Here is a 17,256-nt window from a genome sequence, read left to right on the forward strand (position 1 = left end):
ACAAGAAACCAGTAGTTAGTGGTTATTTCTTATTTTTTTCAATTTCAGTGTGACTGTTTAATTCACTTCCTACTGTAACTTTATTGAGAATATCACTTTATGTCAAAAAAAAAAAACGGTTATCGATTTTTTTTTGACTTAAAAAGGGCATTTTTGTCCAAGTAGTTGAATGCGGAGATAATACAGAATCACACTAAAGTTTATTGTGCCTGATTGTTGACTCTAATCTTCTTGATTTTGGATATTTTTACATTTTGATCAACGCTTCTTTCATTGAACTTGGATATGATTCTTGAGCATGTGAACAAAGATTACTTCTATGTAGTACATGAAGTATTAGATGAATATAAGTTCAACCAAATCTGAAAAACAACCTGGACAGGTAATTGAATGTGTGTTTAGACACTCCAGAAATAATAATCACAACAAAGCTTTGCTGTTCGACCAAATCTGAAAAAACATCCTGTTCGATGTAATGCCAACTACCATAAAAAAGCTTTGCTGTTTGCTAGCATGTCTTTAGTTATTGTTTTGATCATCAGAAAACATGGTTATTGAGTTTTTTTGGACTTAAAAAGGGCATTTTTGTCCAAGTAGTTGAATGTGGATATAATACAGAAAAACTAAGTTTTAATGTGCCTGATTGTTGACTCTAATCTTCTTGATTTTGGATATTTTTATATTTTGATTTTTTTGATGTTATATTTGAAATTTAAGCTTCTGTGAAAGTTGAAAAGAAGAAATACAGGTGAATATTTTAACGGTTATCGAGTTTTTTTTTGACTTAAAAAGGGCATTTTTGTCCAAGTAGTTGAATGTGGAGATAATACAGAAAAAAACTAAGATTTAATGTGCCTGATTGTTGACTCTAATCTTCTTGATTTTGGATATTTTTACATAAAAAAGCTTTGTTGTTTGCTAGCATGTCTTTAGTTATTGTTTTGATCATCAAAAAACATGGTATTCATATGTGCAGAGTATGTAGCTAGGATTTCCTGTTGGATTTCTGTGATGCTTTGCTTGATTTGCATATATCCATACAAGAAACCAGTAGTTAGTGGTTATTTCTTATTTTTTTCAATTTCAGTGTGACTGTTTAATTCACTTCGTACTGTAACTTTATTGAGAATATCACTTTATGTCAAAAAAAAAAAACGGTTATCGATTTTTTTTGACTTAAAAAGGGCATTTTTGTCCAAGTAGTTGAATGTGGAGATAATACAGAAAAAAACTAAAGTTTATTGTGCCTGATTGTTGACTCTAATCTTCTTGATTTTGGATATTTTTACATTTTGATCAACGCTTCTTTCATTGAACTTGGATATGATTCTTGAGCATGTGAACAAAGATTACTTCTATGTAGTACATGAAGTATTAGATGAATATAAGTTCAACCAAATCTGAAAAAACAACCTGGACAGGTAATTGAATGTGTGTTTAGACACTCCAGAAATAATAATCACAACACAATACAACATTCTTTGAAAGATGTGGACCAGAAGGACTGTTATGCCCCTGTTGTGTATATGTAATATGTGGACCAGATATTATTGCTTATATTGAGTGAACATATATGATTCTACTTTGTCGTATATAGCATTGATGTACGATTTTTTATCTCTCTGTATCGATATCTATTTGTGCCTTTTTAATCAACCCGGGTGAGGATGAACTGTGGTCTGTGTGTTTGTAATTGTCATTTCTGTATGAGCAGGGGCAGAATTGTCATTTTTGTTAAATTTAACCATGTATCATACTAACATTACAAAAATTGTCGATGCAACTTAAATTTTGAGAAGAAATTTTATGACTTACACAAACAATTATCTAAACAGTGGAATAAATAAAAAATTGTATCCTGATTACTTTGCTTATTATTCTCAAATCTAATTTGTTTATCATTCTCAATTTTTTCCATTATATAATGAATGTTTAATTTTTATCTTACAGCTCATGGATCCAACAGAAATTACAATGATTAATGATCTAGGTCTCTCAAATGACAACTACACAATTAAAGTGCGAATAATCCGGCTTTGGAAACAAACAACTTGGTCGAAACCACACGAGACACGACAAATCGGAATGATTTTAATGGATGAAGAGGTATTTATAAATAATTGCTTTAAACATTTTTAATGATTTCAACTTATCATATTATTAGTTATACACTATTATATTAATCATATAGTTGTTTGTGTCTTATTTATTTAATCGTTTTTTGAAGGGTAATAAAATTGAATGCACTGTGGACAAACCATATGTTATACTGGGAAAAGCACTTGAAGAATATGCTGATGTTTACATTCATAAGCCAACACTTGGTTTGTATGTTGATGATGCCATGAAGTTTGTTGACATTCAAAACAAATTGTTTTTTCAATATACCACTAAAGTAAACAAGTGCATTGGTTTTAATGGGCCCTTGAATTCTTTCGCTTTTGCAAACTTCCAAGATGTTATCGATAAGGCGATCCCTTCAACTATTTCTTTTGGTAAAGTTCACAACTTTGATTTGACATTTTACTTCTTATAATATTTGTATATTGTGACATCCCCAAAATCTCGGCCAGAAAAGACCGATTTCATTTATGCTTTTTAAAATAATTTTCAGAGTAAATCCTTTTAATTTTAAAAGAGATGCGGAATTTGTTCCCAAAAACAAAACATGATAAAATAGATATTTATCAAAACATTTCATAAAGAAATATGATTTCATTTCATAATCAAAAGTCGGGATGTCATGTTCCGATACAGATCATAAAGCATAAACGATAGCATTACAAGTCTTTCAACAAATATATACATATACAGACTTGTAAACAAAACAACTTGATGTTTGCCCATCTTAAGCTCTTGCGCCACTTCCTGTAAAATAAATCAACTGAGTGGGTCAGGCTTGGGAGCCTGGTGAGCATATAGGGTTTTCAACCCACAATAAATAATTAAATTAATTATTATCAACCAACAATAACCCAGTTACCCATTCCCGTTATTCTCACTTTATGTCCCTAAAATAACTAACACAAGGGACCTAGTCTAAGAATATTTCATCGGGGCGACTACACATGCTTCGGGGGTTCCTCAGCAATATAAGTCAAATAAGGCAACCATGGGGGGGATGGAATACAGCGAATGAACACCCAAGTTCATTAACACCTACAGGTTATGAGCCTGCTAGCGTTCCACATGACTATCTAGAAAAGTCCGTGGTCGTCATCTAAATTCCGCTAGATGACTGGATCAAACAACAACGAGGCCTCTCATCTGTTTATTACACACCAACTATCTACCCATATTCTACCCAACATATTAGTAGATAAAATATACATTTTTATACGTAGTTTCAAAACCTGTATAGCATGCTCAATCAAAACATTTTTTTTTACATAACAGATGAGGCATACACACATAACACGTATTTCATAGAGAATACTTCAGATCTATAAGATAGAAGAGAGTGAATATACACTCACACGTATAACAACCAAATATATACACATAACACGTATTTTATAGGAAATACTTCATAATATTGTGTTGGAATGAAAGTAACTACACACTCACCTGATCAGAAGATGATCGGGCAGCACTACGGCTTGCAGAAGTAGTAATCCTCTGCAGATCTGGAAGATCTCTACGAAAATCGAACTTCTCGCGGGCAGAGCTTCGGCTCGGAAACCGCACTTCTCGGGATCTTCGGGATCTCGGGACTCGCTTCGGGACTCGGGAATATTACCAGGGCTTCGGGATGGAATCGGCACGCAAATCGAGGCAAAAGATGAGAGAAAATGAAGAATTTGTAAAAGAAAACTCGGCTGCTTCGGACCTCCTTTTATAGTTGCTGAACCTCGGGATTACGCGGGGCGTAACTTCGGGGTACGCGGGGCGTACTGCCTCAGAGACGTAAGCGCTTGCGTCATCCGAAGCCACTTGCTGCGATGTCGACATTTTCGGAGTACGCGGGGCGTACTCACTTACGCGGCGCGTAAGTCGGATAAGATCTGTGACTCGCCTTCGGATAATGCTTCCGAAAAATAATTATAAATTAATTAATAAACTTCGGAAATTCATATCTTCTTCATACGAACTCCGTTTTCGACGTTCCTTATATCCACGGAAAGGTGAGACTACGATCTACAACTTTCGTTTAGACTCCGTCGGCTAATTTTGAATTTATTTTTATTATTTATATTTAGAAGGCTCGGACAGGAAAAACTTCGTTATTAAATCATAACTTCTTCGTCCGACGTCCGTTCTCGCCTAACTTTTTATCGCTTTGATGCTAACAACGAGATCTTCGATTCTCGTTTAGATCACTACGGCTAAATATCGCTCTAACGTAAATTCATATTTTACGTCACTCGGCGTCGTGTCGGTTCTGTCTCGAAACTTCGACAGGTCATAACTTCTTCGTTATAACTCGGATTTTGGCATTCCTTATATCTCCGAAATCCTTGTTTCGACCACTACAACTTTATGCAAAGATATCGGGCTTATCTCACACTTAAATTTTGACGCTTATTTTATTCTTAATTCATTAAATTATAAAAATCAAGAAAATAAACACATAAATCACATAATTCACATAATTCACAAATAATACATTCTTATTATTTCAAGTTGAGTTACAAAGGTTAACCTAGACTATTACATTGCTAAAAATGGCAAGCCTAGAAACACGGGCGTTACAATTCTCTCCACCTTAGAATGATTCCGTCCCCGGAATCACACATCAACAAACAAATGCGGATAGCGACTCCTCATGTCACTCTCCGTCTCCCAGGTGAGGTTTGGCCCATTCGTGTGTTTCCATCGGACAAGCACTAACTCCACCATCTTACGTCGCAATTTCTTAGTCTTTCGGTCAACAATTGCCTCTGGTTCCTCAATCAACCTTTTGTTCTCATCGATTCTCAACTCCGAAAGTGGAATCATGTCGGGAACTTCCCCCGTGAACTTCCTCAAATAACACACATGGAAAGTGTTATGAATCCCATTTAGTTCTTCTGGTAGTTCGAGCTTGTAAGCTTGGTTCCCAATCCTCTGAAGAACTTTAAACGGTCCAATAAACCTTGGACTCAACTTTCCCCTTTTACCAAATCTTATAAGTCCCTTCCACGGCGAGACTTTAAGCAAAACCGAATCCCCAACTTCAAAAGTCATCGGTCTTCGCTTTTTGTCAGCATAACTCTTTTGACGATCTTGAGCTGCTAACATTCTTTCCCTAATTATTTTCAACTTTTCAGCAGTCTGATGAACCATCTCCGGTCCCATAAACTGCTTTTCCCCAGCCTCAAGCCAACAAGACGGCGTACGACACTTTTGTCCATACAAAGCTTGGTAAGGTGCCATCTTAATGCTCGAGTGAAAACTATTGTTATAGGAAAATTCTACCAATGGTAAATGTTCATCCCAATTACCTAGCAATTCCAAGGTACATGCTCTCAGCATATCTTCAAGTGTTTGTATCGTTCGTTCGCTCTGACCATCGGTCTGCGGATGGTAAGCTGTACTTAAACACAACTTGGTACCCAATTCTTCTTGTAGACTTTTCCAAAATCGCGAGGTGAAACGACTATCACGATCCGACACAATTGTTAACGGAACACCGTGAAGCCTCACAATTTCCTTTACGTAAGAATTCGCAAGCTTTTCCATAGACCATTTCTCCTTGGCTGCTATGAAATGCGCACTCTTAGTGAATCGATCAATGACCACCCAAATCATGTCGTGACCATTCTTTGTTCTGGGCAGTTTAGTGACAAAATCCATGGCAATGTCTTCCCACTTACCCATAGGCACAAGTAAAGGTTCTAAACTCCCGTACGGTTTCTGATGTTGTGTCTTGACTCTCGCACAAGTCACACACTCGGCCACATACTTTGCAACATCAAGCTTCATCGTCGGCCACCAGTAGTAGGGTTTCAGGTCCCTATACATTTTAGTGCTACCGGGATGAATCGAATACATGGTCTTGTGAGCTTCTTCCATCAGAAGATCTCTAACTCCTCCTGACTTAGGTACCCAAATACGATTTTGGAATACCTTCAGTCCATGACCGTTTGTACCAAACACCAACGTTTTACCCAAACGTTCCTCCTTTCGGTCATTTTTCTCATAAGCTTCCTCTTGAGCTTTCTTTATACTTTCCACAATGGTCGAGACAACTTCAATTCTCAACGATCTTGGCCTTTTCCTTTCAAGATTGACTTTCCGACTGAGAGCATCAGCAACAATATTAGCCTTACCGGGGTGGTAAAGTATCTCGCAGTCGTAGTCCTTGAGTAATTCCAGCCAGCGTCGTTGCCTCATATTCAATTCCTTCTGATTAAAGAGATATTGGAGACTCTTATGATCAGTGAAAAGTTTGCACTTAGTGCCATAGAGGTAATGCCTCCATATCTTCAGAGCGAAAACTACTGCTGCCAACTCCAAATCATGAGTCGGGTAGTTCTTTTCATGCTCTTTCAGTTGTCGAGACGCATATGCTATCACCTTTTCTCTTTGGGTTAAAACACAACCCAATCCAACCCCAGACGCATCGCTATAAACAGCGAAGTCTTCAACTCCTTCGGGTAGAGAAAGTATCGGTGCCTCACATAGTTTCTTCTTTAGCTTCTCGAATGCTTCTTTATGCTTCTCACTCCAAGTATAAGCAGCTCCTTTGTGGGTCAAAGCTGTCAATGGAGTAGCAATCGAAGAAAAGCCTTGGATAAACCTTCGGTAATATCCGGCTAATCCTAAAAAGCTTCGAATCTCCGTGGGACTTTTCGGTTGTTCCCACTTCATTACAGCTTCAATCTTTGCTGGATCAACCATTATCCCTTCTTGGTTGACCACGTGACCCAAGAATTGGACTTCACGAATCCAAAAATCACATTTTGAGAACTTAGCATACAGCTTCTCCTTCTTCAAAACTTCTAACACTTCTCGCAAGTGTCTGCCATGCTCCTCCTGGCTTTTTGAGTAAATCAGAATGTCGTCGATGAACACTATCACGGATTTATCAAGGAACGGATTACAAACCCTATTCATTAAATCCATGAATGCTGCCGGAGCATTGGTTAGTCCAAACGACATAACCAAGAACTCGTAGTGTCCATATCTAGTTCTGAACGCAGTCTTCTCTATATCCTGCTCTCTTACTTTCAGCTGATGATATCCTGACCTAAGATCGATCTTCGAGAAATAGCTCGAACCTTGCAATTGATCAAATAGGTCATCAATCCTTGGCAACGGATATCTATTCTTTATTGTTGCCTTGTTCAGCTCTCTGTAATCAATGCACATTCTCATACTTCCATCTTTCTTCTTCACGAATAACACCGGAGCTCCCCAGGGTGATGAACTAGGTCTAATGAAACCTTTGTCCAACAACTCTTGAAGTTGCATCATCAGCTCCTTCATCTCCGTTGGTGCTAATCGATAAGGTGCTTTTGCTATTGGCGTGGTTCCTGGTAACAAGTCAATACGGAATTCCACTTGTCGATCAGGTGGTAATCCAGGAAGATCTTCGGGAAATACTTCCGGATAATCACACACCACAGGAATACTCTGCATCACCTTCTTTTCCTTCTTAGCATCAATCACGAATGCTAAATATGATGTACATCCCTTGGTCAAACACTTTCTAGCTTTCATTAGGGAAATGATTCCAGAATTCACTCGGCGTTTGTCCCCATACACCATAAATGATTCCTTCCCAGGCGGGTTTACTTTAACAATCTTCTTCTTGCATAAAATTTCAGCATCATTGGCGCTGAGCCAATCCATTCCCAACATGATGTCGAAACCGTTAAGTTCGATAGGCAATAATTCCTCGCAGAACTTATTCCCATTCAAGTCAATTAAGATGTTTTTCATACGATGGCTAACAGGTACAAACTTGCCACTAGCGACTTCGACTAATAAAGCATTATCTAGTCTATCAACAGGCAAAGCTAGTTTTCTACCAAATTCATGCGATATAAAGGAGTAGTTGGCTCCAGAATCAAATAAAATTTGGGCAGGCAAATTGTTAACGAGAAAGGTACCTGAAGCGACATCAGCTTCATCCTTAGCAGCTTCCAGTGTCATCTGGAATGCTCTCGCCTTCGGCTTTGGTGGAATGTTGGGCTTAGCTGCCTCCTTCTTCTTCGGACAGTCTTTCAAAATATGCCCCTCTTCATTACAACCAAAACACATCCTTTTGTTGTTCGGACATTCATTGGCAAAATGTCCAACCTTTCCACACTTGTAGCAAGTTACATCCTCGCTACATTTCCCGAAGTGCTTTTTCTTACACTTTTCACACCACTTCGCTTCCCCTCCTTTACCCCCACCAAACCTTTTCGAATCAGATTTTGAAAATTTGCTTTTCTTGCCGGAACCAGATGTTCCCTCAAACTTCCTCTTCTCACCAACCTCAACCTTGTTGGTGGTTCTCCCCTTTATCATGTTCTCAACAGACTTGGCAGCCCAGATAGCTGCCTCTAAAGTATGTGCCTGACGTACTGGCACCTCATACTCCCATGGGAGTCCCTTCGCATACCGGTCCACCTTCGTCAGCTCGTCTGGAACGATACGCAAGGCAAACTCCATCTTATCGGTGAAGTTATTGGTGTATTCATCAACTGACATACTGCCCTTAGTCAATGTCAGGAACTTGTTCTCCAACTCCAACAGATTTTGAGCCGAGCAGAACTTGCGCTTAAACTGCACCAAGAACTCTGCCCATGACAATTGCAGTGGCTCATTATGGCTCAAAGTCTTCCCTAGAGTGTTCCACCAACGAACGGCTCCACCTCAGAATTGACGCACGGCATAGATAGTTTGCAACTTACCTCTGCAGCCACACGTCATGAAGGCTAGCTCCATTTCGGAGATCCAATCCATAACCCCAATCGGATCCTCCTTTCCATTGAAGGTCGATGGTTTGCAAGTCAAAAAGTCCTTGTACTTGCATCCCATTCCATCATTCCTTCCATCGCGGTTATCTTGCCTAACTATCGGTGGGTTGGCTTGACCAACTGATCCACTGAAGTTTCCACCTTCCGAGTGCCCTTCATTTAATTCAGGCTCTTCCACACGAATCGACAATTCTTCACGATTTTGTTGAAGCAACCGTCTAGTTTCCTCCATCTGACGATCCAACATCGTCTGAATCATCAATTGCACACCAGCCATGGTTATTGGCTCAGGTGCTGCTGCTACAACAGGTCTTTGTTCAATCACTGGTGGTTGATTCCTATTTTCATCAGCATTTCCAACTCCACTTCTTGTTCTCACCATTTTTGATCTACACACCGAATAAGGTGAAATTAGATCCTTATTCACGATAGATATTCAAATCATCCTTATCACTCCGAAACGTTTACATGCTAGTTCTAATATCGTAGACGTACGCTTAGAATCCTACACACATAAGGTTTCTAGATCCGGTCGGCAACAGACCATAGATCCGAACAAATAATATCATATATGGCAAAATATAACATTTAGCACATAAAGCATTTTAGGCAACTTTCCTAAAATAAACTAGTGCTTGTGTCTTATAACATAATAGACACATCTCAAAATTCCACTTAGCATTCTAAGTTTAAGTCTAGAAATCCTACAAATTCCTAGTTCGCTTAAACTAATGCTCTGATACCAACTGTGACATCCCCAAAATCTCGGCCAGAAAAGACCGATTTCATTTATGCTTTTTAAAATAATTTTCAGAGTAAATCCTTTTAATTTTAAAAGAGATGCGGAATTTGTTCCCAAAAACAAAACATGATAAAATAGATATTTATCAAAACATTTCATAAAGAAATATGATTTCATTTCATAATCAAAAGTCGGGATGTCATGTTCCGATACAGATCATAAAGCATAAACGATAGCATTACAAGTCTTTCAACAAATATATACATATACAGACTTGTAAACAAAACAACTTGATGTTTGCCCATCTTAAGCTCTTGCGCCACTTCCTGTAAAATAAATCAACTGAGTGGGTCAGGCTTGGGAGCCTGGTGAGCATATAGGGTTTTCAACCCACAATAAATAATTAAATTAATTATTATCAACCAACAATAACCCAGTTACCCATTCCCGTTATTCTCACTTTATGTCCCTAAAATAACTAACACAAGGGACCTAGTCTAAGAATATTTCATCGGGGCGACTACACATGCTTCGGGGGTTCCTCAGCAATATAAGTCAAATAAGGCAACCATGGGGGGGATGGAATACATCGAATGAACACCCAAGTTCATTAACACCTACAGGTTATGAGCCTGCTAGCGTTCCACATGACTATCTAGAAAAGTCTGTGGTCGTCATCTAAATTCCGCTAGATGACTGGATCAAACAACAACGAGGCCTCTCATCTATTTATTACACACCAACTATCTACCCATATTCTACCCAACATATTAGTAGATAAAATATACATTTTTATACGTAGTTTCAAAACCTGTATAGCATGCTCAATCAAAACATTTTTTTTTACATAACAGATGAGGCATACACACATAACACGTATTTCATAGAGAATACTTCAGATCTATAAGATAGAAGAGAGTGAATATACACTCACACGTATAACAACCAAATATATACACATAACACGTATTTTATAGGAAATACTTCATAATATTGTGTTGGAATGAAAGTAACTACACACTCACCTGATCAGAAGATGATCGGGCAGCACTACGGCTTGCAGAAGTAGTAATCCTCTGCAGATCTGGAAGATCTCTACGAAAATCGAACTTCTCGCGGGCAGAGCTTCGGCTCGGAAACCGCACTTCTCGGGATCTTCGGGATCTCGGGACTCGCTTCGGGACTCGGGAATATTACCAGGGCTTCGGGATGGAATCGGCACGCAAATCGAGGCAAAAGATGAGAGAAAATGAAGAATTTGTAAAAGAAAACTCGGCTGCTTCGGACCTCCTTTTATAGTTGCTGAACCTCAGGATTACGCGGGGCGTAACTTCGGGGTACGCGGGGCGTACTGCCTCAGAGACGTAAGCCCTTGCGTCATCCGAAGCCACTTGCTGCGATGTTGACATTTTCGGAGTACGCGGGGCGTACTCACTTACGCGGCGCGTAAGTCGGATAAGATCTGTGACTCGCCTTCGGATAATGCTTCCGAAAAATAATTATAAATTAATTAATAAACTTCGGAAATTCATATCTTCTTCATACGAACTCCGTTTTTGACGTTCCTTATATCCACGGAAAGGTGAGACTACGATCTACAACTTTCGTTTAGACTCCGTCGGCTAATTTTGAATTTATTTTTATTATTTATTTTTAGAAGGCTCGGACAGGAAAAACTTCGTTATTAAATCATAACTTCTTCGTCCGACGTCCGTTCTCGCCTAACTTTTTATCGCTTTGATGCTAACAAAGAGATCTTCGATTCTCGTTTAGATCACTACGGCTAAATATCGCTCTAATGTAAATTCATATTTTACGTCACTCGGCGTCGTGTCGGTTCTGTCTCGAAACTTCGACAGGTCATAACTTCTTCGTTATAACTCGGATTTTGGCATTCCTTATATCTCCGAAATCCTTGTTTCGACCACTACAACTTTATGCAAAGATATCGGGCTTATCTCACACTTAAATTTTGATGCTTATTTTATTCTTAATTCATTAAATTATAAAAATCAAGAAAATAAACACATAAATCACATAATTCACATAATTCACAAATAATACATTCTTATTATTTCAAGTTGAGTTACAAAGGTTAACCTAGACTATTACATTGCTAAAAATGGCAAGCCTAGAAACACGGGCGTTACATATATAATTTTTCCATCCTAACACTAATTATATACTAACATCTTACATAATGTATATTATAGATGTGATCGGTAATGTTTTCCAATGCTATCCACTGGAACCTGCAACCCAAAAACTTGATAAGAGGATTACATTGAAATTGGAAGATTTAGAGTATGTTTCTTTTAAAACTTGTGTATTATTACTTTAAAAATTGTTGTTTTAATTCATATACATTTAGGGGACGACAAGTGCTTGCTACTTTGTGGGGAGATTATGCTGAACAAATTGATTCCTATGTATCCAAACATTGGGTGAATTTTGTAATGATTATTCAGTGTGCTAGGTGGAAGGATTACCGAGGTCCTTTTATTAATACAATTTTCTATCTTTACCATTTTCAATGTTTATCTAAGAAATTATTTAATCCAATATTTTTTTCATTCAATTTTCAGGGCGTGTATATGTGAATAACACATATTTAGCAACAAAGCTATTCATTGATGAGCAAGTTCAAGAAATTATTGATTTCAAAAAAAAGTTTGATAACGTTTCAATCAAGTCCTTTATATATTACTATTAAACTAAATTTATTTTTTATTGATAGTTTGCTTACACTTTATTTGTAAACAGGTTTAAAGAAAAAGAAAGTGGATCGGCTTCTTCATGTTCTCGTGCTACAACATCTTCTATCATGTATACTGTACATGATGACTTTCTGAAAAATACTAAATTCTACCAGATTTCCATGATCCACGAATTAGATGAGGTATATTTACATTATTAAATCTTAAATTAGTAATGCTTAATTTTCCTGATTCAACATCATTGGTTATTACTAATAATAGGGGAGTTATGCCATCATTCTTGGAACAATTAAGATGTTTACAGATAATCAAGAATGGTACTACCCGGCTTGCAAGAACTGTAAGAGAAAGGTTCATAAAATGCCCATTGAACAGGCTAATCTTTTAGATCATGTGGCTGAGAATGAATCTTGGGTATGTACACAACAGAAGTGCAAAAACCAAGTCATAGTTGTTGAACCAAGGTATAATAAGAAATTTAATATTCTTTCATTATTGTATTTATCTAATTTGTATGGTTTTTATTTGTTTTTTAAATACCTTAGTTTTATGCTCAAAATTCGAGTACAAGGCTTGGTGGGAGTAGTGACACTTACTCTGTTTGATCGGGATGTTAGAAGTATTCTAAACATTTCAGCATCAGATTTGATAGAAAAGTATGAAAAGGTATATATTATAAAGAATCCATTATATAAAATTCATAATTTATTCTAATGATTTCTACATTTTAAGTCTAATTTTGTTTCGTTTACTTTTTTTTTAGATGGGTGACACTGTTGCTTTTCCTGTTGAGATCAATGAACTTATTGGTAGAAAAATGGCTTTCAAAATTATAGTTAGAGGCTTTACCGCTGGAAGAAAATACATTCGTAGTTACAAAATATCAAAGATAAGTGATGATGTTGACATAATTTCTGCACTCGAGAAACTTGAAAAAGCAAACCACATTGAACAGGTATACCTACAAATAAGTCTTAATCCGTCTACAAATTATGTTTTATATACTTGATATTTACCAATCTAAATTGCACTTTACAAACTGTTACATATAGGACACTGAGTCTGTTAATGTCGTGGTCTCAGATTTCAACTCTCAGGATACAATTGGTTTTAAGGTATAATTTCCTACTTTTTTTGCCCGTCACTCATTTTACATTACTCCTAAGTCAATCATTAACATATGTTAATTCTTGCATTTAAGGGTTCTGCTTCCTTCGTTGCTGATAATACTCCTATCTCTACTTTTTTTGCCCGTCACTCATTTTACATTACTCCTAAGTCAATCATTAACATATGTTAATTCTTGCATTTAAGGGTTCTGCTTCCTTCGTTGCTGATAATACTCCTATCTCTACTTTTCCAAATGCCATCTCAATGACTCCATCAACCAACCATGACACCACTAGCCTGCTCTCACCAACTACCAATGTGAAATGTAAACTTGTAGATGTTTACGATCTTGAAGATACTGTTTGTGAGTCATCAACAAAACCTTCAAAAATATCCATTGGAATCAAGGAAACTGTTGCGTCCACCCAACTATTGATTTCTAAAGTCGAGAAGTGAGATCTTATGAACGTTTCAAACAATTTTAAGTTTTTCGTTTTTTATTTATCATTCAAGTCGAACATCAATTTTTAGATTTTATGGTTTGTCAAGAATATTTTCGTAATTGGTTTCACATATTCTGTTTTCTTTATTTTTATGTTAAGAATGGATTTTGAATGAACATATAGCATTGATGTATCACATAAACTTAATAAAAAATAAAAGATTGATAAGCAGTTAACAAGGTTTGATGTGTTAATTACTATTGAATCTATACAAAACCAGATATTATTGCTTATATTGAGTGAACATATACGATTCTACTTTGTCATATATAGCATTGATGTATTCTTTTTGTGTTTAAAGTGATAGGAACCATTTACATTAATTACTATTTCTGTGATGCTTTGCTTGATGTGTTAATTACTGTAACTTCTGTAAAGGATGGGGAATTGTTGTGTAAAATTAGCATCATTTATGTAGTCTTTATGTGTTTAAAGTGATAGGAACCATTTACATTTGTAGCTGCAAGATGCTTATTTTACTGTTTTTACTATGTAGTCGCCTTATATGTTGCAGGGGTATAACAGTCTTTTTTTATTTCTTTCATATCTAAATCAAAGATGTGTTAATTTTCAGTTTTTTCTTCATTGTCATTATTTAACAAAGACTTCAACATTTGTCTGTTCATCAGTTCTACATCATACAATCTAAAGCTCGCAATTTTTTTTGCTTAGCTGAATAGTCGGTATGCACAACAACAGTTTCAACGCCTCCCTCCACAAACACGATTGTGTTTTACTTTTTTTATGCTTATTATTTACACAATATTTTTTCTTTCAATTTACAATTATTTTTACATAAATAAACTTAATAAAAAATAAAAGATTGATAAACAGATAAACAGTTATTAGTTTTATTAGATATGGCTCCAAAATCTGAAGATGCAGAAGAGAAATCAGATTCATCAGACTCATTAGAGCTTGGATCCTCTACATCCACCTCATCTTCTGCTACCTGTGGAGCATCAGGGTTATCATTGTCATCTTCAGAATCATCAGGAAGCCCTGAAATGTCATTAAATTTATCCCCATACACTGCAGTTTCAGGAAACACCTTCTGCAAGATATGAAAATCAAGATTTTTGTAAAAACCCAAATGTAATATTTTTAAAAAAATGACCAAACTGACCTCCCAAGTATCGTTGATGGACAAATCTGTCCCCATGGAATCATTTAACAAGTCAACACAGTCAACCTTGCAATCACAAACAGGGCAAAGCCACCCTTTATCATGAGGAGGAACTGTATACCAAAGAGATGATGATAAATAATTGGAGGGAAAACAAAAAAAGGAAAATAGGTAGACAGGGAATCTTGATAAATCAGAGTAGGTTCACAACATTCATCAATTTTAATTAACATGATTTTGGAGGGAAAAAGAAGAAATGAAAATATGTAGACAGGTAAATGATTGGTGTCTAGATGCGTTTAGACAAATGGTATTATTGTAATGCTTAAATTAGTAATGCTTAATTTTCCTGATTAGTAATGCTTAATTTAGTAATGAATATAATTTAGATAGGTAAAATAATTTAGACAAATGACATTCAACCAAGGTTTTTCTTGGCTTAACCTGTTAAGTAATTTTGTCCAAATTAAGTCAACAGGTAACAACCATATGGCATTAACTGCTTAACTCATTAGCTCAAAAACTAACAGGGACTTTTAGTATTAGCTCAAAACTTTTTAGCAATTGCTGATGAACAGGCTCTATCTTTGTCGGTATATGCATCACTAATGCTAGATCCAAACAACACAAACCAATCTTGTCTTGAAAGTTGTTCCCCTATGTCTCCTGTATATACAATGGTAAAATGGTCATTTGATTTGATTATATTCAAACAGCTCAATCGATGCAACAAATAAACAGACTTTGTCTATATGGGAATGATTATCTATACACACATCACTACCCACAGATGGTAAATAAGGATGATAAATAATAGGTTATAAAGCTCTTTATGTATTAATTAATGTTAAAAAATATGTTTTTTTCTTGATTCTTATGTCTTTTCTTGGAACATGGTTACACATTATCATCAAAGTATAAGCTTTCCTGTAATCTTTACTTGAAAGTTGTTCCCTTTAAGCACAGGCAAAATCAATACAGAAGGTGTCTTTTCAGGAAGCATGTCCCAGTGATCAGAACACACATCTTTTTGTAATCTCCTTTACAATTAATAATGTAATTATCATTTTAATCACTTAACAGCAGTATATCATGGGTCATATTCTAAAGAATATGATTATAATGGTATAGAGAATATGATTCCAACAATATTTTCGTTTTCTATATCGATGCTACCCATGCCCTGGTCCTATCTGTTCTATTTTCTACTCGGATTTTCACTACTTTTCCCATTATGCCCCTGCATTATATATATACCTAAATCCACCAAATATTCAGCACAAAATCTGGCTAAATAATCTCCAATTAGTAAAAAAAATCTGAACCTAAATTAAAATCATATTCAATTAATAACTTTTATTATACAACAGACCTTAACAATTCATGTTCCACTACGTCTGGTCGTCTGCCCATCGGAAATCCTTTGTCGATCACTTTATTTCCATCTCAGCACCCATAAACTCCGACGGTATCATCTGTGATTTCCTTCTACTGTCGTTGTTTAACGAACCCCTTTTAGTTCCTTCGATCTCCAACGTATGGTCGTCTGCCCATCCAAATCGCATCTTGCATTCTGCTTAGGTCAAGAATCGATATTCACATTTTCAACGCCTCCTTCGTTGCTCACGGTGTTGTTTTACTTTTTTATCCTCATTCTTTACGTAAACCTTTTTTTTTTTATATTTAAGATAACTAATGTTTAATATTCAAATTTCTATGATAAAATAAAACTGTGAAAAATTTTTTGAATTAAAAGTAAAAGAAGTAAATAAACTTTCAATAAGAATCACTATAGTTTTATTTTATTTCTATTTAAATTTCCTGGTTTAACTACCGAAATCTATTTTTCTTCCAATATTTCTACATAAGGTTTGTCTTTCTTTTTCCAATATTTTTTATATCATCCAATAATGTATATTAAATATAACTATATAAGTACAAATTCTTTATAATAACTCCACGTCCATTTATTTTTATTAAATATAAGCTTCATAACATGTTAAATTAACAATTTTTTTATTAACAATTTTTTTACATATACGTATTTTTATAATGTGTCAATTTTACTAATTCATAATATATACTATCAATTTATATAACATTGGTTTATTATAGTTTGATTACAGGATCTATTGTTTTTTATGATATAAACATCGTATGGATTCAA

At 35.9% G+C, this 17,256-nt stretch overlaps 1 protein-coding gene and 1 long non-coding RNA gene across 3 annotated transcripts; both read left to right on the forward strand.

Annotated features, from left to right (window-relative positions):
• The first annotated feature begins 340 nt into the window (after positions 1 to 340).
• LOC145016548 (replication protein A 70 kDa DNA-binding subunit A-like) lies at positions 341 to 13,186 on the forward strand. The gene is made up of 10 exons (XM_078974829.1): positions 341 to 382; positions 1,951 to 2,106; positions 2,228 to 2,495; positions 11,847 to 11,937; positions 12,005 to 12,126; positions 12,219 to 12,303; positions 12,397 to 12,532; positions 12,612 to 12,814; positions 12,896 to 13,006; positions 13,114 to 13,186. The coding sequence occupies exons 1-10, from the start codon at positions 341 to 343 to the stop codon at positions 13,184 to 13,186; spliced, it is 1,287 nt and encodes a 428-aa protein (XP_078830955.1).
• A 46-nt stretch (positions 13,187 to 13,232) lies between these two features.
• LOC145014154 (uncharacterized) lies at positions 13,233 to 13,778 on the forward strand. 2 transcript variants are annotated; one of them, XR_013665428.1, is made up of 3 exons: positions 13,233 to 13,305; positions 13,403 to 13,465; positions 13,665 to 13,778. It is a non-coding gene; the product is annotated as an uncharacterized LOC145014154 (long non-coding RNA). The 2 variants fall into 2 exon arrangements; XR_013665429.1 differs by lacking the exon at positions 13,665 to 13,778 and adding an exon at positions 13,552 to 13,595.
• The last annotated feature ends 3,478 nt before the right edge of the window (positions 13,779 to 17,256 follow it).

This window comes from Lactuca saligna, chromosome 9 (genome assembly GCF_052625555.1).
Source record: "Lactuca saligna cultivar CGN05327 chromosome 9, ASM5262555v1, whole genome shotgun sequence".
NCBI lineage: Eukaryota > Viridiplantae > Streptophyta > Magnoliopsida > Asterales > Asteraceae > Lactuca > Lactuca saligna.

Coding starts and splice junctions, on each gene's coding strand:
- LOC145016548 (XM_078974829.1), top strand. CDS start 341: ATGAATATAAGTTCAACCAAATCTGAAAAACAACCTGGACAG. Junction 2,107..2,227: donor TGATTTTAATGGATGAAGAG/GTATTTATAAAT, acceptor CGTTTTTTGAAG/GGTAATAAAATTGAATGCAC. Junction 12,815..12,895: donor GTCATAGTTGTTGAACCAAG/GTATAATAAGAA, acceptor TAAATACCTTAG/TTTTATGCTCAAAATTCGAG.